The sequence below is a fragment of the Thermochaetoides thermophila genome, assembly GCF_000221225.1.
Source record: "Thermochaetoides thermophila DSM 1495 unplaced genomic scaffold scf7180000011816, whole genome shotgun sequence".
In the NCBI taxonomy this organism is placed as follows: Eukaryota; Fungi; Ascomycota; class Sordariomycetes; order Sordariales; family Chaetomiaceae; genus Thermochaetoides; species Thermochaetoides thermophila.
In genome coordinates, this window is record NW_006383032.1 from 6831814 (window position 1) to 6851834 (window position 20021).

Consider the following 20021-nt stretch of genomic DNA (forward strand, 5'->3'; position numbering starts at 1 on the left):
AGGCTCAATGTCCTCGCTAACATTGCAATGTCAATGCGAACTGGTGCTTCCTGCAGAGCTTTATGAATGGATTCTGGCGCTCTGCGGTGTCGTGAGATCCCGGACGGGACAGTCCGATGCTTTTTTTTGGGGGATGAAAAGTGATGCCCCTGGGATGCTGGAGACGGGTATTTAAACTGGAGATGACCGAATGAAGTCGCGAAGATCGATGCTGTTCATAGGTAGCGGAGAAGGCAGCTCGGTTCTGAATTGACTTTCAGTTTCCATTTTGCCCCTGGGAGAACTCCCTCTTTTTGACTCCTCTTATCCATACCGATTTAACTACTCTTCTTGCCTCTTCACTTTGATCACTACTTTCTGCCCTTCAGTTTAAGTTAACAAGATGACCTCCTATGACGACCCAATCGACGCCGACCGCTTCGGTCCCCTCGCCGACATCCCCGAATCCTCCCTCCTCCACCTCGGCTCCCGCATTGCTTCCAACGTCCTAAAGCTCTCCAATTCGGAACCAAAACTCCTTCACCGTCTTGGCGGCCCCTTCAATATCGTTCACATCCTCTCCTTCAACAATGACACCACCCGTTTCATCATCCGGGTCCCCGCCACAGGCTGGGGTAAGGGGCTTACCCCCGCAGCAGACAAGGCCCTCGAGGCACAAGTCTCTGCATTAAAATTCATCAAGTCCCAGAAGGACGCCAAAATCCCCGTACCAGAGGTTTACGACTGGGACTCCACCTGCAACAATGAGATCAATGCCCCCTACATCTGTCTAAGCTACCTTCCCGGCAAGCAAGTTCTCAGAGTCTGGACCGATGACAATGGTCCCATGCCGAAGGAACACATGCGGTTGAGAATTCTCACCAGCTTGACAAACGTCATGGCTGAGTTTGCCAAGCTTCCCTCGTTCGACAGACTCGGCTCATTGTTCTTGGACGACAACGGCAACGTTACCATTGGGCCCGTCTACCGCCGCGAAGAAGATCCCGACGGCCCGGTGACTATTCATGAATGTGGCATATACACTTCTGGCCAAGAATACCTCCGTACCATGATGGAGCGCGACAGTCAAGACAACCACTGGGGCCAGGCCGAGTCAAAGATTACTTCGACCCTTATCTCCCTGTTACCAAAGCCCGACTCCGAAGACTTTGTCCTCGCCCCACCAGACTTCGACTCCGCGAACATCCTCGTCAACCCTGACACAGGCGAAGTCACTGGCCTCATAGAATGGGACCTCACACATACCAAACCCCGCTGGCTAGGCTACTCCGCCTACCCATACTTCCTCACCCGCGACTGGGACCCGCTTATGTACGGCTGGCCGAACATTTCCTCCGAAGACTCCCCCGAGGCGCTAGCCGCCTATCGGGCGCATTACTCTTCTGAACTGGGGCGAGCTCTTGGACGTCAGGGAGACTGGGTGTTTACCGACAAGAGTCACTTGACTATGGCGGTTTGGATCTCGACGCTGAATCCGGCGAATAGGTTGGAGATATGCCAGAAGTTTTTAACTGAGGCTTGGGAGGGGAAGGTGGATGCGCTGAGTGTGGTGTGGGAGATTGGGAAGGAGAAGTATGGCGAGGAGGAGTGGGAGGTGTTGAAGAAGAAGCTAAGGACGTTCCTTGCAGAGGGGAGCAAGAGACACCCGGGGAAGTCGGAAGGAAAGGGATATGAAGAAAAGGACAAGGACAAGAACGAGGAGAAGTAGACGTCAGAGAACAGTGAAAACGAAGCTGAAACGTCATGGTGCCGGGGTATGTGAGTCGGGGTTTCATTTGGCAACATGTGATGTCTTGTGGCTCTGTCCTTTTCCCGGGCTGCGTTTGTTGAGTCCCTGTTCTCCTGTTCATCGTTTCTTTGGCGTACATACTTCGGTCTAACCGTCGTTGATTTGCTTTGATTACCCGTGTTAGCAAATTGATTGGTAATATTGAAGCGGAGTTACAGATATCGGTTTTTGGATAATTGCTTCTCATTCGGCAAGTGAACGAGCGAGGTGATGATGAGTGAGCGCGAGCCAGGGAGTTGAAGGTTAAGTCCCCCGGAGGTGCTCCTCACTGAGTATTAAACTCGTAACTTACCGTACTCAACCTTGTAGTTTACACCATGTGGACCCTCACCTCCAGCTCGGCGTCAATATCCTCAACTCATCAGCATTCACTCCTTCACTTGCACCTCACGGAATGCACTAGTTCCCCCAATAACACTTTCCAATCCCACTCCAAAATGCGCCTCCCCTCCCACACGCGCCCCCCAATAATTTGCATCGCCAACGGCACATTCTACCGCTACCAACCAACTTCACATCCTCCCATCCATTCCCAAACCCTCCTCGATGCCACCGTCCACAATCACGTCCACCCGAACCCCCCTCTCTTCAAAAACCTCAACTTCGAACTCCCCTCCTTCAGTTCATCTCCCCACAACTGGTGCATTATTGGCCCCTCCCTCTCCGGCAAAACCACATTTCTCCAGATCCTCCGCGGCCAGCACTTATGTTTCCCGCCCACGGCAAGGATATTCCCCTACCTCAGCGAGGATGAAGTCCCAGCTCGACTGAGAACGCCGGCCAAAGCCATTGGGTATGTTGGTTTCGAGGGAGCGTTGAACTTGGCCCCCGAAACGGGAGGACCGATGTACCTTAGTGCTAGGTACGAGTCGAGGAGGGAGATTACGGATTTTTCGTTGCGAGACTATCTGTTGGGGAATACGTCGCTCAACCCAGGGCCGGAGATCCCTGGGTCGGCGCATATCTCTGAGGAATTGTTCTCGCGGGTGGTGCGGGATTTGAGGTTGGAGAAACTTCTCGATCTGCCGGTAACCTTTCTATCAAATGGCCAGGGCCGGAGGGCGAGGATTGCTCGCGCGTTGTTGACTTCACCGGAAGTTTTGCTGCTGGATGAGCCTTTTATGGGGCTTGATCCCCCTACAGTAGCAGGCCTGAGCCAGTTACTGAAGGTGATGGCGGAGAAGAGGAGTCCAAGGTTAGTGTTAAGCGGTCGTCCGCAGGATCCGATTCCAGAGTGGGTCACGCATATGGTGTATCTGAGGACGGACGCGCAGATTGGGGTTATGGGTGAGCGGGAGGAGGTTTTGGGTCAATTGAGGAGGTATGTGAGAGAGGTTAGGAGGGGGGAGAAGAAAGAAGAGGAGGGGATGCCGGTGAACGCGTTGAGTGAGATGGGCAGGGTGTTGAAAGAGGGTCGTGTTGTGGGGGAAATGATTGGGGAGAAAGGGCCTGTTTTGGTGCAGGCAGGGATCGATCTCGGTCAAATGAAGCCGGCTGGGGAGCCGCTTGTTGAGATGGCTGGTGTGAGAGTACAATATCGTGGCAAAATCGCTCTCGGAGACTGGGAGAATGGCTCTCAGCCTGGCGGGCTGCACTGGACTATCCGTCGCGGAGAGCGCTGGGGCGTGTTTGGGCCGAACGGCTCCGGCAAGACGACGCTCGTTTCACTCCTTACATCCGACCATCCTCAGACTTACTCCCTCCCCATCAAGCTTTTTGGCAGAAGCAGACTGCCCGAGCCGGGGTCAGGCGAGCGCCCCCTGACGCTGTGGGACATCCAGGCCAGAGTCGGGCACTCCAGCCCCGAGATCAACGCACACATGCCCAAGAGCCTGACCGTCAGAAAAGTCCTGGAGAGTGCCTGGGCAAACACATTCATGTCCAAGCCCAAGCTAGACGAGACTGCCACCGCAAAGGTAGAAGCTACTTTACGCTGGTTTGAGAGCGAACTAAACCCCGCCTACTACAAGCGTATCGCCGCAGGCGAAACACATGGCAGCATCGGACAATCTTCACTAGCCTGGTCAAGCGAATACCTCTTCGGGGAGCTTTCCTTTTCCGCCCAACGCGTACTGCTCTTCCTCCGCGCGGTAGTCAAGCACCCCGACATTGTAGTTCTCGACGAGGCCTTTGGGGGCATGGATGAAGCTGTGAGAGATAAGTGCATGCTGTGGCTTATGCACGGGGAGGAGAAGATGTATAAGCGGACGGGGACGCAGATCGTTGATAGTCCCGCTGCGAAGGAGGGGAGAGTGAATGTTAGGGGTTTGACGGACCAGCAGGCGCTGATTTGCATTAGCCATGTTAAGGAGGAGGTGCCGGATTGTGTGAGGGAGTGGCTGTGTCTACCGGAGCCGAATACCGGGCGGCCGGCGAGGTTTGGAGTGTTGGATGGGCCGCTACGTCGGAGTGCGAGGAGGTGGGAGGAGATTTGGGGGATGAGTTCGTCGTGAAAAGGGGGATGTAAGTAATGTAATTACGTCCGAGAAGCAATGTAATGTTACAAAAGATATAACCCTAAGCCTTACTGACCTGGATGGACCCTTGCCAAAAAAAAAAAAAAAAAGCCTCGGCTACGCGTCCGGAAATTTGCGACTCCAACTTTCTTCTTTCCCCAATGTTCACATCGACGCCCTCGCCATGCCCTCCAAACCACACGTCCACATCCTCGGGCTGGGTAACATAGCTCGTTATCTAGCCTTTGAGCTCCTCTCAACAATCAGCAAGCCTGGTATCTCCCCTCGGAACCTCCATCCCCCGCGTCTCACCCTGCTCACCCACCGCCCAGAGGATGTAGCCGCTTTTGAGAAGCGCGCGCTGCGCTCCATCTGGTGTCATGTCTTACATGATGAGGCCGAGGGCGAGTTTCAAGTGATGGGAAGGACCCATCCTAAGGGGGAGATTAGCGTGCAGTTCGTAGGGGATGAGAGTGCGAAGGGGGAGATGATTACTTATCTGGTGGTTGCCACGAAGGCGCATCAAACTATTGAGGCGTTGAGGGCAGTGAGAGATAGGATTGGGCGGAGCGCGAGGGTGTTGTTTTTGCAAAACGGGATGGGTAGGTACTAGTGTTTCGTAGTCGTCAGCCCGGCCCGTTGGCTAGGAGAAAAAGGCGCGTAGAAACCAGGGAAGACAGCAAGTCCATCTGTTTCCCCTCAAGGTTGCGCGCAGAGCAAACAGTCAGACCGACCGTCTTGGATCTACGGCTTTCTTGTTGGATGCAGTGGGTTCAACATTAAGTTGCAAGTTTCATGCGTTTGGTCTGACATTCTACCAGTAGTTCTTTGACTATTTTTGGAAGGGGATATCCGTTGTTGTATGTCATATATCGTGATCTAGAAGAAATGATACCCTACTTCACAAACTCCTGCTCTCCCCGGTCACTCAACAATGAAGCTAACAGCGTGACCCCCAGGCATCCCCTCCCTCGTCAGCGCCATCCTCTTCCCCGACCCCTCTACGCGCCCAACCTACCTCGCAGGCGTCTGCACAGCCGGCATAAAGCCCACAGTGCCCCCCTACCCCTTCTCCTTCCACCTCGCCGGCCAAGGCGACCTCATCTTTGGCATCGTCCCCGACCCCGATGACCCCCTCCCTCGTTCTCGCACACCATCCTTTCTCGAAGAGCATCTCCCCCGCTTGCCCCACCTCAACGCCTCTCTTGTGTCGCCCCAGGAGCTGCTGAAGGCTCAGCTGAGGAAATTGATTGTGAATGCGACGATTAACCCCCTTACTGCCTTGTTAAGATGTCGGAATGGTGAGGTATTTGGCACTCCTGCCCGGAAAATGGTTCTTGAGGCGCTGGTTGCTGAGGCGGGACCTGTCATTCGCTCTTTGTTGGAAGGTTCGGGCATCAGAAAAGCTGAAATTGAAAACGAGTTCTCGGATGAAGAGCTGAGGAATGCTGCGGTTAAGGTCGCAGAGGCGACGGCGGCGAATGAGAGCTCTATGTTGCAGGATGTTAAGCAGAAAAGGGAGACGGAGGTCCGGTGGATTAATGGATGGGTTGTTGAGGAGGGTAAGAAGAGGGGGATGGAGTGTCGCTGGCATGAGGAGGTTGTTAGCTTGGTTGAGAACAGGGGACAGGGGGAGAGGAGGCTGTTGGGGGAGGTACTTGAGGGGCGGGGAAACGATGACTGATATGTTCTAGGTGCTAGCAATTGTTCTGGGACATTGCTACGCTCAAGAAAATGGCAGCGTCTTAGCCAAAGCGGTCCTTCTTACCAAAACTTAGTATCCCATTCCTACCTATTGATCAACATAGGTACACGTCGCTACTCCGTCCCCTTCTCCGTCTACAACACAGGTAGCTGTATGTCTAATAACTGCCCCCCTCCCAGTTGACTGACAAACACCCCCGCAGCCACAATCTCATCTAGGCCCCCCCTTCCCCTCAAATCCTCCCTCATCAACGAGCACAGCCTCTGCACCGACACATCCCCTGTTCGATCCAGCACTCTGCACAAAGCCCTGGTCATCATCCCCCCAGGACATTTTGCTGTCTGACGTTTTGTCGGGGTATCTGGATCGAGAGCTGTCAACACATCGTACTGGGCGCACAGTCCGAGGAGCTGTTTGGCTGAGCCGAAGGGAACGGTTGCGCCGGTTTCGAGGCGGGAGATTTCGCGCTGTTCGTCGGTTGTGTTCGGGGGAGAGGTGCAGTCAAAGACGAGGAGAACATCGGCGGAGGTTTGGAGAAGGGGTGGGCGGATGTCATCCCAGAAGAAGCATGCTGGGGGGCTATTGAATAGATCTGGTTAGCAATGCGGTCATCTGCATCAACTGAACATCAGCAAGAGGGCCCAGCTCAAAGGGAACTTACTTCCCGGTCCCAAACCCAGACCAAAACGCCATCCTCCCCTCCTCATCCAAGCCCCCATATCCCCTGTAATACACAATCGACAGCGTCTCCCCATTCCCTGAGGGCTCCTCTTCTTCCTCCAAAAACCTCGACAACAATGTCCCCACCGCTGCAGTACAGTAATCCCCCGGAATCCCCCTACACTGCACGTGATACCCCCTCCGTTTCAAGCACCCCCTCAGCGCATCAATATCCTCTCTCTCAATTGCTCTCCCTGGATACGTCAGTACGGGTAGTAGACTACCCGACGATGTCGGCGTGGACGGGTTTGAGGACGACGGCCCATCGGTCGCCCAGGTTAGGATGAGGACGTTGACCTGTGATGGGGGGCGACGACGCTGCCAGCTTGGAGATGTGGGGGTGCGAAGGATTGTGGTGATGGGGTAGGAGAGGATAGTGTTGAGGGGGTTGAGGGAGAGGGTTTTTTCGAGGAGGAACTCGATTCGGGGACTGTCAGGGACATGGTGTTTGTGTTTTCGTTTCGGGACTGGAGGAATTAAGTCGTCGTCGTCCTCGTTGTTGTTAGTGAGTTGGAGGTGCCCTGGCCGGGAAGGACGCACTGTCCTTGTCCAGCTAGATGTTTCGGGGGATGAGAGGACTGTCTCGGCATAGCTCTCTTTTTCAGCGGGATATCGTGGTGTGCGAGGGCTGTGAGATGTCCCGATGGTCGTGTTAGGGCTCTCGCCATCACCATAAGTCAACATTCCTGGAGAGGTATGCGTAGAGTCTTTGCTGTGCTGAGCAACCGATAGCTCCAGCTCATCGAGGGCGTCGACGATGGAGTCGATCTTGTCATCCCACTCGCCGTCCGGACTTCCGTCACGCTCGTCATTAGAGCTCCCTTCAGTGCTTCTACTTGGCGCTGCTTCAATACTCGCGGTTGATAAATCGTCTCGTAGGGCTAATATATGTCTTTGCCAGAGCGACTGAAACTGGGCAAACTCAAGTTCAGACTCCTCCTCCATTGTCAAAGCTGTGTATCAGCCCACGCTGGTTCAAGGACGGCATTTCTTGCTTTCGAAAGAATGCGTGGTAGAGGAGCACACTGGGGGATGTCCTGTTAGCAGCATCGTTAGCACTGCGACATGTAACATCACTTACAGGCCTTGGTACCGACACGAAGCTCGTCATCCTGCTGCCCGGTTAAAACAGCGCGAGCGTCGCACTGCAGCCACCAGCCTGCCATGGTTACCGGACATAATCTACTGGTACGGCATGTGAGTGTAGAGTCGGTCGCGGTGGGCTGCTGGTGTCGGAATATCGTTCCAGAGCCGGGCCAAGGAAAGACTATTTAAGGTGGTAACATAAGGCTGAAATTCCGGACGGTGCTCGATCGTGGCATGTAGGACGGTTGGTTGATGTTCCTGGTTTAACGGGCGGCAGAACACAGGATTTGACCGAGAAATAGCTTCATATTTCATTACACTTTTCCTGTCACGACAGATCCTAGTTAACACACAACTCATATAGGGCATTTTATCAACCCAAGCCAACATTGTGGTATCTCGTGCAAGCATGCTAACAAAGACAATAGCTTCCTCCAAGTGAACAAGGGAAAAGAGAAGACATTAATACAAATTCCCCTCATCAAGTGCATTCCATCTCTTAGCCCCCAGCCTGCGCACATGCAGCTTCTTCGTCGGACTTGGTGATGGTCGTGGCAGCGAACTTGCTCCATCATCAGGTATCAAACGCAACTTTTCCATCTTTCTCTTCATCACAGGCTCGTCCTGCTCGGCCGTCTGCGGTTTGGTGACCTGCCTGGGAGCGATCATAGACCTTGCAGTCCCCGGCCGTGAAGGCGTCTCAGCCCCCTTGAGCTTCAGACTGCCCTGTTGCTGAACTTGATGCTGGGGCACAACTTGCACATCACCCAAATCCCGCTCCTTTAGCGGCATTCTCTTCGATGCCCCCTTGAGAGCAGCAATTTCCTTCCTCAAAGACTCATTCTCTTGCTTCAGTCGCTCATTCTCTTCTTTCGCACCTTCGGGCCACACAACCCCCGAGTTCTCTTTATCCTCGTCCTCATCGTCAACGTCTTCCTCCCTTATGCCCAACACACCTCTCTGGAATATGTCCAACTTCCTGCCCCAGTGCTCCTCCCCTCTTTTCATCTCAGCTTGTAATGTCGCCTGAAAACGTGCCATTTCGAGCTCCAACCGGCGCTCAAATTCTGTGGCGCACTCCTCGCGAATATCCTGCTCCAGATCGATCATCCTATCCTCAATGGAGAGCAAATGTGCCTCGGCTTCCTCATGAGCCACGCGCTCTTCTTCCAGAGATTGACGTAGATACTCAATCTCTTCCGTGAGTCGCTCGATGTCGGCTAGAGCAGCTTCCAACGCAGGACAGCGATGGTTGGGGTCGAACTCGTCGCCGGTCTCGTAATCATCCGCCGGAGGCGCTGAAATATTGATAGGGGCAACAGCTGGGGGGCTCGTCTTCGGGCGAATGCAATATTCCCCAGACACATCCGTCCTCTTCGGCGAGTCGAGTGTATACTCCGAGCCGTCACTAGTAACCCGGTTCCTGATCGTCGAGGAGGGAACCCTCGTCGGCTGCAAGGCAGGCGACACCGGCGGACTAGAATGCTGACCGGTCGTGTTTCCCCTGCCCCGCGTGTGAGCCTTCCCCCTCGCCGCCGTAGACACACTCATTAGAAACGCCTGCGTGATGCTGGGAATTCGCGGCACCGTGACCTCCCTCGCGAGCGCACTATACCTGAGTATCTGCGACGTAGCATTATAATCGCCCCTGGGATCTGCTGTGACAATCATCACCGCCTTCTGCGGATTGCGAAATCTCATTGATGCATGAAAAGTCGTTACCGTCATGGAGGGGTAACAGTTGGCGAACAACAGTTCAGTCAGCTTACACTGCCGGAAGGGCACCATACCAGCCCCCCTTTGTGGCCCCGCTATTGCAGCGGCGCCAGCATCACTCTGCATCTGCAGACATCGACCCAAGTACATCAAACTTTCATTAATCTTCCCAGCTTCAGCAAGCGTAACACCTGTCGTCTTGGCCAGGTTTGCCCTCTCGCTTCCCGCCAGATCAACAATACTCAGCGTCGCGCCGGACCAGGGTGCTCCTTCAGTGCCAAACTTTCTAGCTTTGCCACTGAAAGAACGCCCCCCATTACGCGGACGCTTCTTGACCTCTATGCAAAAGAATCCATGACTGCGTGAACTGACGCTGTTGCTGCCCGTGCCTGCGACGCGACGCTCGTGCAAGCCTGCCTCTAGGACGAGCAGGGCTTGGTTCAGATTGGAGCAGACAACTTTGCGGAGGCCGCAGACGACTTTGCGGTCGGGGGAGGACTCGGTAGGTTTGAAAGGGAGGTGCCGGCGCTTGTTGATGTTGGCGCTATTATGTGAGAATGTCTTGGTTGGGTAGGCGAGTAGATCGAAGATGCGATCGTTGTAGACCTCGAACATGGACAGCACGACGGCGTACTCGGCTGAGGGGTCGCATGATACCGAGAGAGCGCTGATATTCGGTTGCTGGGGGAATGTTGACGGGCGATGTAATTTACCCCGTGACGGAGTTGTATGCTCATCGGTCTGATTGTTCATCTCCTTGGTAAGCGTCTGCTTTGCCTTGGAAAGATTCGCTGCCGTAGCAGCCATGAAGCGTGGCGTGGCTTGCACTCGCAAGCCATTGCGCGTTGGAATCCCGCTCTTCTTGCTTGGAGTACATAAGGGAGACGGGGGCGCAACAGAGTCGTCGCGGCTGACTATCCGCAGACCGAGTTGTCGACACACAGGATCTGACTGTTCATCGCCGCGTGGGAAGGCGCCGCCTTGGGCGTGGGGGTGTTGCACTTCGTTTGAGTGACGGTGATCTTGCTCAGGAAATTCACAGGGGAGAGGATCGGTTCCTACGTGTCCTGGGGTTTTAGGTTTTGCGTTAGAGCGGACGCTAGCCGCGGAGTCAAGAAACACGCTGTCAAGAAAGATGGAAGCTGAGATGACTGTAGCCTCGGACGGGTCGGATGCGGCGATCGACTTTTCGAGGAGAGGGTTGGCAGCGCTGTCGACGATGTGTTCCCCTAGCGAACGGAAGATGACATCGAGCGCGAGCTGAATCATGCCACGCTGGGTTCTGGAGCCGAGGATCGTATATGTCTGTGGCCGTTAGCTTCACATTTACATGACTTCATCAAGGCTACTGACTTTCCCCGAGCCCGTAACACCTAATGTCGCCAGCAACGCATCAGTCCCCTCTCCTCCACACGGGGCAATAACCCCTTGAATGAGGTCGACAAGCCCAGTGCAGTGAAAAACATCTAGCTGGGTAGCATCTTCCTCAAACACCTGAGTAAAAGCAAACTTCTCGATGGCACGGCGTCGGTCGTTGGGTGGAGTCAGCGTGATGTGTTTTGGCGGTTGACCATCCTCGGGAGACTCGACGGTTAGGAAACGGTCTGCATGGGAAACGCCGACCAGCGGCGGGCGCAGACGCAGGTAGACGTCAAAGAGGTTTCTGGTTTTCGGGTTTGATGCTGACATGAACATGGCTGGATCCTTGTCCATGACTCTGCTAAGTAACACTAATGCCGGACGATGAGCTTATTGATAGCAAGGGTATTGATGGAATGTAAATAACACCGGGTGTTGATCGTAAGTGACACTGAAGTGGGCTAGAGAGTCAGTGAGGTCAGGGACGGGTGGTAAAAAGAGAGGAAGATGAAAAGATCGGCTCGGCGATATCGCGATTGCCGTAATGTATGGTGATTGTGTGTGAAAGTTAGGATATGAAAACAAACAAGAAAAACTCAGCATCAACATCCAGAATCCCGGGAAATTCCTTTGACAGTAGATGCGCTAGAATTCCTGCAAACCAGCTGCATATACCCATTGTTTACCCAGTGGCCTGCAGCAGCAGCTATGGAGCGGGTTACCCTAGCAACGATCTGCGCCAAACTTTTGATAAGATAAGATCTGCCGGGTTCAGCCCAGCGCTGGGTTCCGATCGAAAAAGCTTGGCGCCCGTATTTACCGATTTGCTCTCGCTTGTGAGCCTCAACGTTGGCCTGACTTTTTTTGGTCGCAGTTCAAGCTGCTAGCCAGAGTCGACTACAACACAGCGTAGAAGAAACCAATACCAGCGCTGTAAATGCTAGCTTGGGCATCTTGAGTTCCTCGGTACCTCAATGAATCAATGACCACAGGGCAATGGCTTTCGGACATCGCGGCTGGCCCTCTTACCGTCTTGCTGCCTACCCCTCACTGTGGGGCTGGCTCTTTTTTCCAGAAGCCCAGCCCGGCCAGGTTCCCATGGAAGCAGGTTGGGAAATCCAGCCAGGCTATCAAGAGCTCAACCCACTTTACTCTCTCACCTTTGTCTTTCAAATTTCTCTGTAGAGAGAGACTGGGAACCCCTCATGCTGAAAAATTGCAATGCTGCATGCCGCTATCTACAAATATAATGTCATGCAGCAGAGGAGGGGCTTCAGTCTGATCCCCACTAAATACGGCTCGATGAAACAGATGACCACTACAGCCGCGAGTTTGTAACGGCTAGGTACTGCTCTTCGGTCGCAAGACAGCCCTGTCCGCGCGGGATGACGATGCCATCCAGCCAATACCGTTCGCAAAGTTCCACGAGCATCCACCCAAAACTCACAGAAAACGGTGTCGCCTTGAGCGAGCCAGTGAGGACGGCGAGGACGATGCGAGTCGTTGGCTGCCCCGCCCAAACCACCGTTGTCGACTTGGATCCTGCCAGCTGGCGGCTGGAGCCACGACGCTGCAGCGCTAAAAAGACAGCGCTGATGTTGCTGTGGAGCGAGGACGACGATGCGGAACCTGTTGCTGGACTCTGGCGGGGGAGAGGCCAGATTGCATCTCGTCATCTCGATGCCCCAGGAGCGATTATGCCCTCGTGCCCTTGCCAGCTACGCATATCGCGGTATCTGGATGATCTTCCATATTTTCAAGATGTGGGACCGCAATGGTGACGTTTAGCCTTCCACTTCGGCGCCAAAACACGCAACACTCTGCTTTCCGCTACGTCTTGATTGCCTTGCGCAGTATCCTGGGCATGCTGTAGAGTGCGGGGCAACGTCGTCGACCCGCTCTGTCCCCGCCGTGCGAGGAGCAGAGAGAGAACATGTTAGGCGATGAAAACCGAGAGGCGACCAGGCTGCGGGTGCAATGCTGCAAGCCAGGCAGTACAAACGGAGGTTCTTCTGTATGTAGGCAGATCATAATGGTGAGTAGAATCAGAAAAAGAATCTGCGAGCAATTGCAGCATGTGGATTCTGCTAGTTGACGCTAAAATGTTGGGCCTGGTAAAAAAACATTCCATTACTGCCGCGGGGATGTTCCACTCTCACTGCGACCTGCCCTGATCCTCATCAGCCCATTTCATCCATCTCCAGCTCCGCGGGTCATCGAGAGGAGAGCAGGAAAGCACATGACACGACGACACAGAGCAAACAGCGCACAGGGCTGTAACCGAAAGAGCGGTGACGGGTTCAATTGCCGGACCCCGAGTTCCGTGCACAAGGAACTGGAGGTATGGAGGGGATGGAAGGGCATTGGACACTATGGAGGGGTACGGAATGACCCCAAACTGACGCACCTAGCAAACTGGGCGAACTGGCACGGGAGCTGCACAGTCCACTAAGCACTAGACACAGGCCCGACCTTAAGAGTCATCAGTGAAGAGCACTTGCCCACCCAGTCAGTGTGCAGCCCGCGCTTGCCAGCACCGACTGATGCTTTTCAGCGTTCCAAGCACTGTCTGTAGGGGCCCAGTCCGTTGCAACTTCCCCCACTCACCGTGGACAAGCAGGTGGGCTAGTGTGGGTTGGTAGGTGGTGGTTTGGTGGGGCTATCCACACAGTCGCAGCTCGTGGGGCCAATCCCAGCACGAGCCGTCAAAGGCCAATTCCCCTCTCGAAAAAAGTTTGGTCAAAAGGATGAGACGGCCCGCAAACCCCCTCCTTTGACTTCTTTCCCTTTTTTCTTCCAGAGCCGCAAGCATCCCCTTCACCGTTCCGTCGAACAGCAACGAAGTCGCCCTTCCGCAGTAAAGACAGCCCAGAATCAACCCCCAATTAAACTTCGTCGAGATTGTTTGTTCAAGATGTCGGCCGTCGTTGAGCTCTAAGCGCCCACTGCGGGCGTGCCAGGGAACCTTGCACGCCCGCAGTCCAGCAGCCTCAACGAGATACTCTCAATTCTGCCAGCCCTCGACGAAGTTTGATCACGCGGACTCTCGCCGTCTCGAGCTCAGTCTCTGACGACTCGGCGATAGCCTTTGCTCTTTGTGCCCTGGTGCTCTCTCGTTCTTGAGCAAAAGGAGAGTCTGCCCTCGAACTACAACATCCCAGGTTCAATTCAAGGCCACGAGGCCAGCTTTGCGACTCTATACATCAAGATCTGCCATATCCTTTCCTCATTTTCCCTTGTTGACACCACTATACCCCTTCTCTTTGACGACTCTTTATAAAGTTACCCACACGACAGACATACCACAACACCAACTGCCCCCTGAAAAGGCTACGAAAAATCCGAGTTGAAGAGAAAACTCGAACCGTATAGCATTCACCGCTTGTTCGCAAAGCCTGCACCTCCCTGTCTCAGAGTACGCCCCGAGTATTTAATACCATGGCACGCACCATCCGACTAAAATTCCCTACTCCTGCGCCAACTCGGGCAACCAAGAGCCGGGAGTCTCCTGTGAGCGATCTATCCTCACTGGACCTCTCGGATGACGACGGCTACTCAGCCGTCGAGGAGATCTCCGAGTCTGAGGACGATGACGAGGAACATGTAGTGGCGGCCGAGGAGGAGCACATCATCTCTGCCGTATCGCGGAGGCGATCGGGCTCTTCTCGGCCCCCCATTGAGGACGATGAATCAGAGGATGCCGACGAGGAAAGCGAGGCTGAAAACAGTGACGATGACGCTGAGTCAGACAACGACAATGCTGCAGATGATGATGAGGTGAGCTGGAATGGCATCTCGTCCGATCTTGACGAGGAGGAGGCCGGGGATGACGAGACTGCCGTCCCCCAGCCCGAGCCCCCTGTCGAGCGTCACGTCCGTTTTGCCGGCGTACCCGACAGCGACTCGGATTCGACGACAAGTGAGACCTCTGACAGTATTAATGACTTTTTCCCCGACATCTTTGTCGAGCAGAGTGCCCTAGATCCCGCCTTCCGGCGCGAGATCGAGCAGGACGACGAGACGTCGTCTAACAGTTCCTTCTGGGACTTCCAGGGCTCGCACGAGTGGGCCTCTGCCGACACGGATGACGAGTTTCCGGCTGCCAGAGACTCTGACATGACGCCCATGGCGACACCGAGGCCTAGCCAGCCTCCCACTGAAGTGTCGACGCCCGTCGGTGCCGGTGCCACTACTGAAGTGCAGGAATCCGACGGTTATGAGAGTGAGTCTCTTGGCCGGCTGTGGGTTTGTGATCTGCTAACTTGGCCCATCAGCCGATGGCGACACTACCGAGGAAGAGCCGGAGCCCGTCCTCCGCAGAAGACCGGGCGGTGTTCGCAGGGTGCCCTCGATCGACTCATCCTCCGAGTCTGAGACCGAGACGCCCATCCGCACGAACCCAGGCAAACCGCGCGTAGGTCGCTTCAATCTCAACAGGTCCGATAAGAAGCCCATTGGCGTCGTCGATCCCACGACTGGCAAGATGATAATCTTCACCCCGCGCCGTCAAAACCAGCTGGATCTCTCGCCCGAGTCCTTGCAGGTCGACTTCACGCGTGCCGATCTGAATGCCTCGCCACTGGTCCGGAACCCCGGCTTTATCATGATGGGCGCCATGGTCTCATCCAATACCTTTGGCGACTTCATGAACATGCAACCGTATGGCCCTGCCGAGGCCTTCTTCCCGACCTCGGATGCATTGACTGGGGAAGATAGCGACGACTCATATCTTGCAGATCTCCAGGAGGAAGACGAAGACGAGAGCATGCTCAAGCTCGAGGACTTTATTACCTTTGGCGAGACCTCATCCGACGACGAAGCTGCCAGAACCGATGACTGGAACGATGACCTGGAGTCGAGCCCCACCCGAGCCAAGTTGGAGAACAAGTCGACCAGCGAGACTGATGCCGCCTCCTCGGCCGCCCATAAGCTCCTCACTCACTTCGATCAGAACCCGGATGCCGTCGGCGCCTTCCGCAGGAACCAGATTAACCAACAGCTCATCTACAGCGACAAGGCCAGCCAGGAGTCTCTGGCCTTCTCAGGCCCGTACCACTATGGTACCCTCAGGGGCATCAAGTCCGGCAGCATGGAGGCCGTCACCGCGCCCATCACGCCCATCCGCAGGCAAAAACGCAGCATGGTAGGACCTATATTCGCCTTCTCCGACTTTGTTCAGCAGAGCAGCCCGCTCAACATGTACTCATCACAGAAGAGGAAGGCTTCGCATCTCCACGATGGAAACCCGCACAAGCGGTACCGGAGTATTTCGGACATGGAGGTCCTTGGCATCTAACTGATGCCCTACCCTAACGAGGGAATTGAACGAGCATACGACCCCAGTGGCATTAGAACCGCTGCGAGGAATACATATCCAGGATACAGACTCGCGCATACACCAATTACGGCGAAGGACGGCATGGCTGTTGGGTGTGTTTGTCAGGTTCTACGGAAATTGGCCCGGACCACAAGCACCACTCACTCCATCCCTGGCCTCGAATCGTATTTCACGATGTCATTCAGCACCCGTTTCTCATTTTTCCCGTTAAGTCATCTATGTTTGTCGTCTCTTTTTTCCTATCTATTGTCTACAGCGTGATTACCTAGGGTCTCAAGTGAAGAGAAAAGTTTTATCTCATTGTCTGAGTTTGCTCCGGCATTTTGCTCCTCGGTTATTCCGTCTTGCTCGATCATGATGTCGATGATAATGACTTATTTGTCTGTGTGGTATTGTGGTCCCTTTTGGTCCGTGACATTGTTTTGATATTTAGCTATCTACACGGTCTGGTCTGGCGTTTGTCGACGGCTTGCGTGCTTTCTCTGGGGGACACTTTCTTCTTGTCTTCATGGTCCGGTAGAGGAAAAGGGAACCCTGGGTGGCATGGGCATAGACAAAGACAGACGGTCGGTCGGTCGGTTGGCGGTCGGAGTAATACAGGTGGAAAACAAAAGGGTTGCTTCTGGAGGAAGGGAAAGAGGATTGGGCTGGGCTGGGCTGGACTGGACTGGTGGATGAGTGGGCGGTAGACTCTGCCTATATAATTCCTAGAGTTGGAGTGATATGTCCTTTTAGTTTGGTCGGTAAACGTTTCCACTAGTAAATGATAGTGTTTTGAGACAGGACATCCATTGCTGAAGCCTATTCAAAGGGAGCTTGTTCACTCTGCACGACGGCAGCAAAGCCCTGTTTCACATCACTTCCGAGAGTAGTCCTTTCAGTCGAGTCTCCTTGAGTTTTGGTATACCTGGATAATTATAGCATCTAAGTAGGTATAGTAATGAGAAACTAAGTTCCTCCTATGAAGGGGCCAAGCACTACTGATCTGAGTTACAGCCCTTTAGAATGACTATCATGGGACCGATACACAACGTCGACTGCTTGACATCACACAACCTGCTATATACGTATGCCAATTCCTCTTGCGAGCACACTACAAACTCAGCTTTCGTAGATACTCATCCGGGGATTTACCGGCAGCTGTTGCAACTCTTACTACCTACCTATAAGCTATACCAAAGACCTAACTCTATAAGAGCACTCACCAGAGCCAGGAGCCAAATGGTTTGAGCCATCTGAACCAATAGTAAAGGGATCCTTCACCTCATCTGCTTTGTCTACGACGAGAACACGGTCAAGAGGGCCAAAAGGAGGCTCAACCGAGAGTCAAAATTTAAGACTGCTAATACAGCATGATGAAGGTGCTTGCGCAGGGTAAATCAGGTAATGACAACAGAACCTTAAGAATGACTGCCCCATTCGAATGAAAGGGATCTTCAAGCCTGGAAACAAAGAACGAAGCGAAGTTGCAAAAGTTATATGGATCTCTGAAGGGAAGAATAAACATGTATATGTACATGGAGGCACCCGATTTTTTGTCCCCAAGACTACTGGAAGGCTTTGCTATCCATTCTATTGGCCGTCCTCGGCTCCTGACTGGAACTTTCCAATACTTTCATCTGACACCACCCATTCGGCCGTCACATAAGTTACAAGTATACTGGTCTTGATCGAACTGAAGCGAACAAGCCGTTCATTTCGCTTTGCCCAGTTTGTACTGCCTGCTTAGCTCAAGCTTGGCACTTTTCAAGTTCTAGAGCTCTTGTATCTTATTTAGGTAAACCTTAACCTTGTTCCTCTTCTTCCTTATCCAGCAGTATGTCGAGTGAGTGCCCCTCCCACCCACCTCTTCCGCGCTATCTACCTCTGTGCCCTCCTCCTCAGTTTCCTCCTCAGAGTTCATCCCCTCCTCCGCATCATCCTTCTCCTTGAAGTCCTCCTCCTTCGAGCCCTCTTCCTCGGCTTGCCCTCCCATTTCTAGTGCTCTACGCCTAATGTCCAGTGGGTAGTATACTATGACTTTGGCTTTTTTTGCCATCTCAGTAGCTAGTTTGCCGTATTGCCAGTCATCAACCCATTCCATCTTCTCCGGTGGGTTCTCCACGCGATTCCTTGTATTCCATCGGATTCTGCAACCCACTCTAAAAATGAACCGTAAGTATCATCAAAATGACAACAGATACTAGAGAACTTTTATCATCTTGATATATCGCTTGTTGGCCTAGATAACCTTGAGCTGAGACGGGGGAGTGCAGTAATTCTTATAATCATTGTTATAGTCTAAAAGCTTCTGACGGAATGTGAAAACCAACTTCTTGTAATCCCAAGTAATATCCTCTAGTAAATTCTGGATAGTATCGTTTGTTTTTGGATGCAGATCTTTGATGAGACTTTTGATTTCTTTTGTGACTTCCTTTGTGAACTCATTGTCTGCCCTAAGTATCTTCTCGATATCTTGGACACAACTCTCGAGAACTTCCAAAGCCTTTCTCACGGTATCTTTATTCCCACCAAATATCCGCAAGTAGAATCTAGAGTGGTAATATTTATAGAATCTTTGTTGGGCATTTGCTCCAATGTATCAACAACTTCTGCTAACAATCTTTCTGCTTCGGATAGGGTGTTTTCTGTGGGTTTTGGTTAACCGAAGGCTGTCTTTGACGACAGTATGAGTGAAAACTCATCTCCGAAAGCCTTTGTCAACTTATTGAAAATATGTAATGTGTCGTCCTGTTTTCCAGTCTCGGCGAATTCATTGGACCATCTGTGTATGGCCTCACCTCCCAAATAACATTGGTTGAGAGTCCCTTCATGAAAGTAAGCACCTCATAATCGATTTTATCTATGAGTCTCTCAAGAATGTCATGGCATTCTAACGCGGACCTCCGGTTCTTCATCCATAATTGTTATTTTTCCGTGACTTCTGGAATCCTCGTAGATCATGGGCTCCATGGCTGCTTTCTTTTGATCAGAGCAGTAAATAAGGCACTCGGTCAGAAACTGTTCTATGAAGGAGACCAACATTCTCTGCTTTGAATCATTTGACGAAATGCTGGAGCAGATTAAGTGTTCCTCCTAGCCTGACTACTTACCTTAGCAGCAGAATACAGGATTGAAAAACACTAGTGTGACGATTCCACAACCACCTGAGATGGATACAAAGGTAGCTGTCAGATTGCAAACCTGGGTAACTATGGGCCTCGCACAGTAGGGTGGATTTCTTATTGTAGCCACCAGTCGTTGGTACCCAACTGTTTGCATTGCCGACTAACGAGCTCTCATCGTGGTCCTGGGATGGTTAGTCATATATATATATATATATATATTCATATCCAAAGGTTGTTGGTATGCCTGTCTCGCCGTTCAGGTTGTCGACAGCCAAGCTTACTATTATCGCCGAGGATTTTGGGTTAATTATATGTGGCTCTGGCGACGATAATCTTTCCCTACCTCAATTGGCCTGTCCTCCGGCCCTGCTCGGGGCTTCCTTATTGGTTCTTACGCCACTGCCCCGGGGCAGCTGCTCGTCCACACCTGAGCCATAACGCGAAGGTTGGTTGATATGCTTGGCTTTGTAGCCATGTCTCCTTATTTACGTTTACTCGAGGGGCACTCTGTTCATGGTCCTCTAGCTTTCTCCATCGATCTATTAATACATCCATCAATTCATCTATTTGTGACGATCCACTTAGCCTTCCTGAGATGGGTTCAGGTTCAGATCAAGACTTATGGATTTGACAAGAACTCATGCGCAGATTCAACGGCACTGTAGTCATCAGTTGGGTATGCATAACTGTTTGTATTGCTGAATGGGGAGTTTTCGCCAGTAACTCTTGGCTCTGACGACCTTTC

The 20021-nt window shown here is 52.9% G+C and overlaps 6 protein-coding genes across 6 annotated transcripts; 4 read left to right on the forward strand and 2 right to left on the reverse strand.

Moving 5' to 3' along the window:
• Positions 1 to 382: 382 nt before the first annotated feature.
• CTHT_0039530 (uncharacterized protein) lies at positions 383 to 1708 on the forward strand (the record flags this gene model as incomplete). The annotated part of the gene is made up of 1 exon (XM_006694301.1): positions 383 to 1708. One exon carries the CDS (start codon positions 383 to 385, stop codon positions 1706 to 1708), a length of 1326 nt encoding a protein of 441 aa, XP_006694364.1.
• Positions 1709 to 2226: 518 nt separating this feature from the next.
• CTHT_0039540 (putative ABC transporter protein) lies at positions 2227 to 4242 on the forward strand (the record flags this gene model as incomplete). Its single annotated transcript, XM_006694302.1, has 1 exon — positions 2227 to 4242. The coding sequence occupies one exon, from the start codon at positions 2227 to 2229 to the stop codon at positions 4240 to 4242; it is 2016 nt and encodes a 671-aa protein (XP_006694365.1).
• Positions 4243 to 4429: 187 nt separating this feature from the next.
• Positions 4430 to 5929, forward strand: CTHT_0039550 (2-dehydropantoate 2-reductase-like protein; the record flags this gene model as incomplete). The annotated part of the gene is made up of 2 exons (XM_006694303.1): positions 4430 to 4847; positions 5205 to 5929. 2 exons carry the CDS (start codon positions 4430 to 4432, stop codon positions 5927 to 5929), a joined length of 1143 nt encoding a protein of 380 aa, XP_006694366.1.
• A 134-nt stretch (positions 5930 to 6063) lies between these two features.
• CTHT_0039560 (putative microtubule motor protein) lies at positions 6064 to 11167 on the reverse strand (the record flags this gene model as incomplete). The annotated part of the gene is made up of 6 exons (XM_006694304.1): positions 6064 to 6084; positions 6139 to 6529; positions 6612 to 7623; positions 7752 to 7815; positions 8276 to 10777; positions 10826 to 11167. The coding sequence occupies 6 exons, from the start codon at positions 11165 to 11167 to the stop codon at positions 6064 to 6066; spliced, it is 4332 nt and encodes a 1443-aa protein (XP_006694367.1).
• Positions 11168 to 14269: 3102 nt separating this feature from the next.
• On the forward strand, positions 14270 to 16127 carry CTHT_0039570 (uncharacterized protein; the record flags this gene model as incomplete). Its single annotated transcript, XM_006694305.1, has 2 exons — positions 14270 to 15053; positions 15106 to 16127. The coding sequence occupies 2 exons, from the start codon at positions 14270 to 14272 to the stop codon at positions 16125 to 16127; spliced, it is 1806 nt and encodes a 601-aa protein (XP_006694368.1).
• A 1795-nt stretch (positions 16128 to 17922) lies between these two features.
• CTHT_0039580 (uncharacterized protein) lies at positions 17923 to 18144 on the reverse strand (the record flags this gene model as incomplete). The annotated part of the gene is made up of 1 exon (XM_006694306.1): positions 17923 to 18144. One exon carries the CDS (start codon positions 18142 to 18144, stop codon positions 17923 to 17925), a length of 222 nt encoding a protein of 73 aa, XP_006694369.1.
• Positions 18145 to 20021: the final 1877 nt, after the last annotated feature.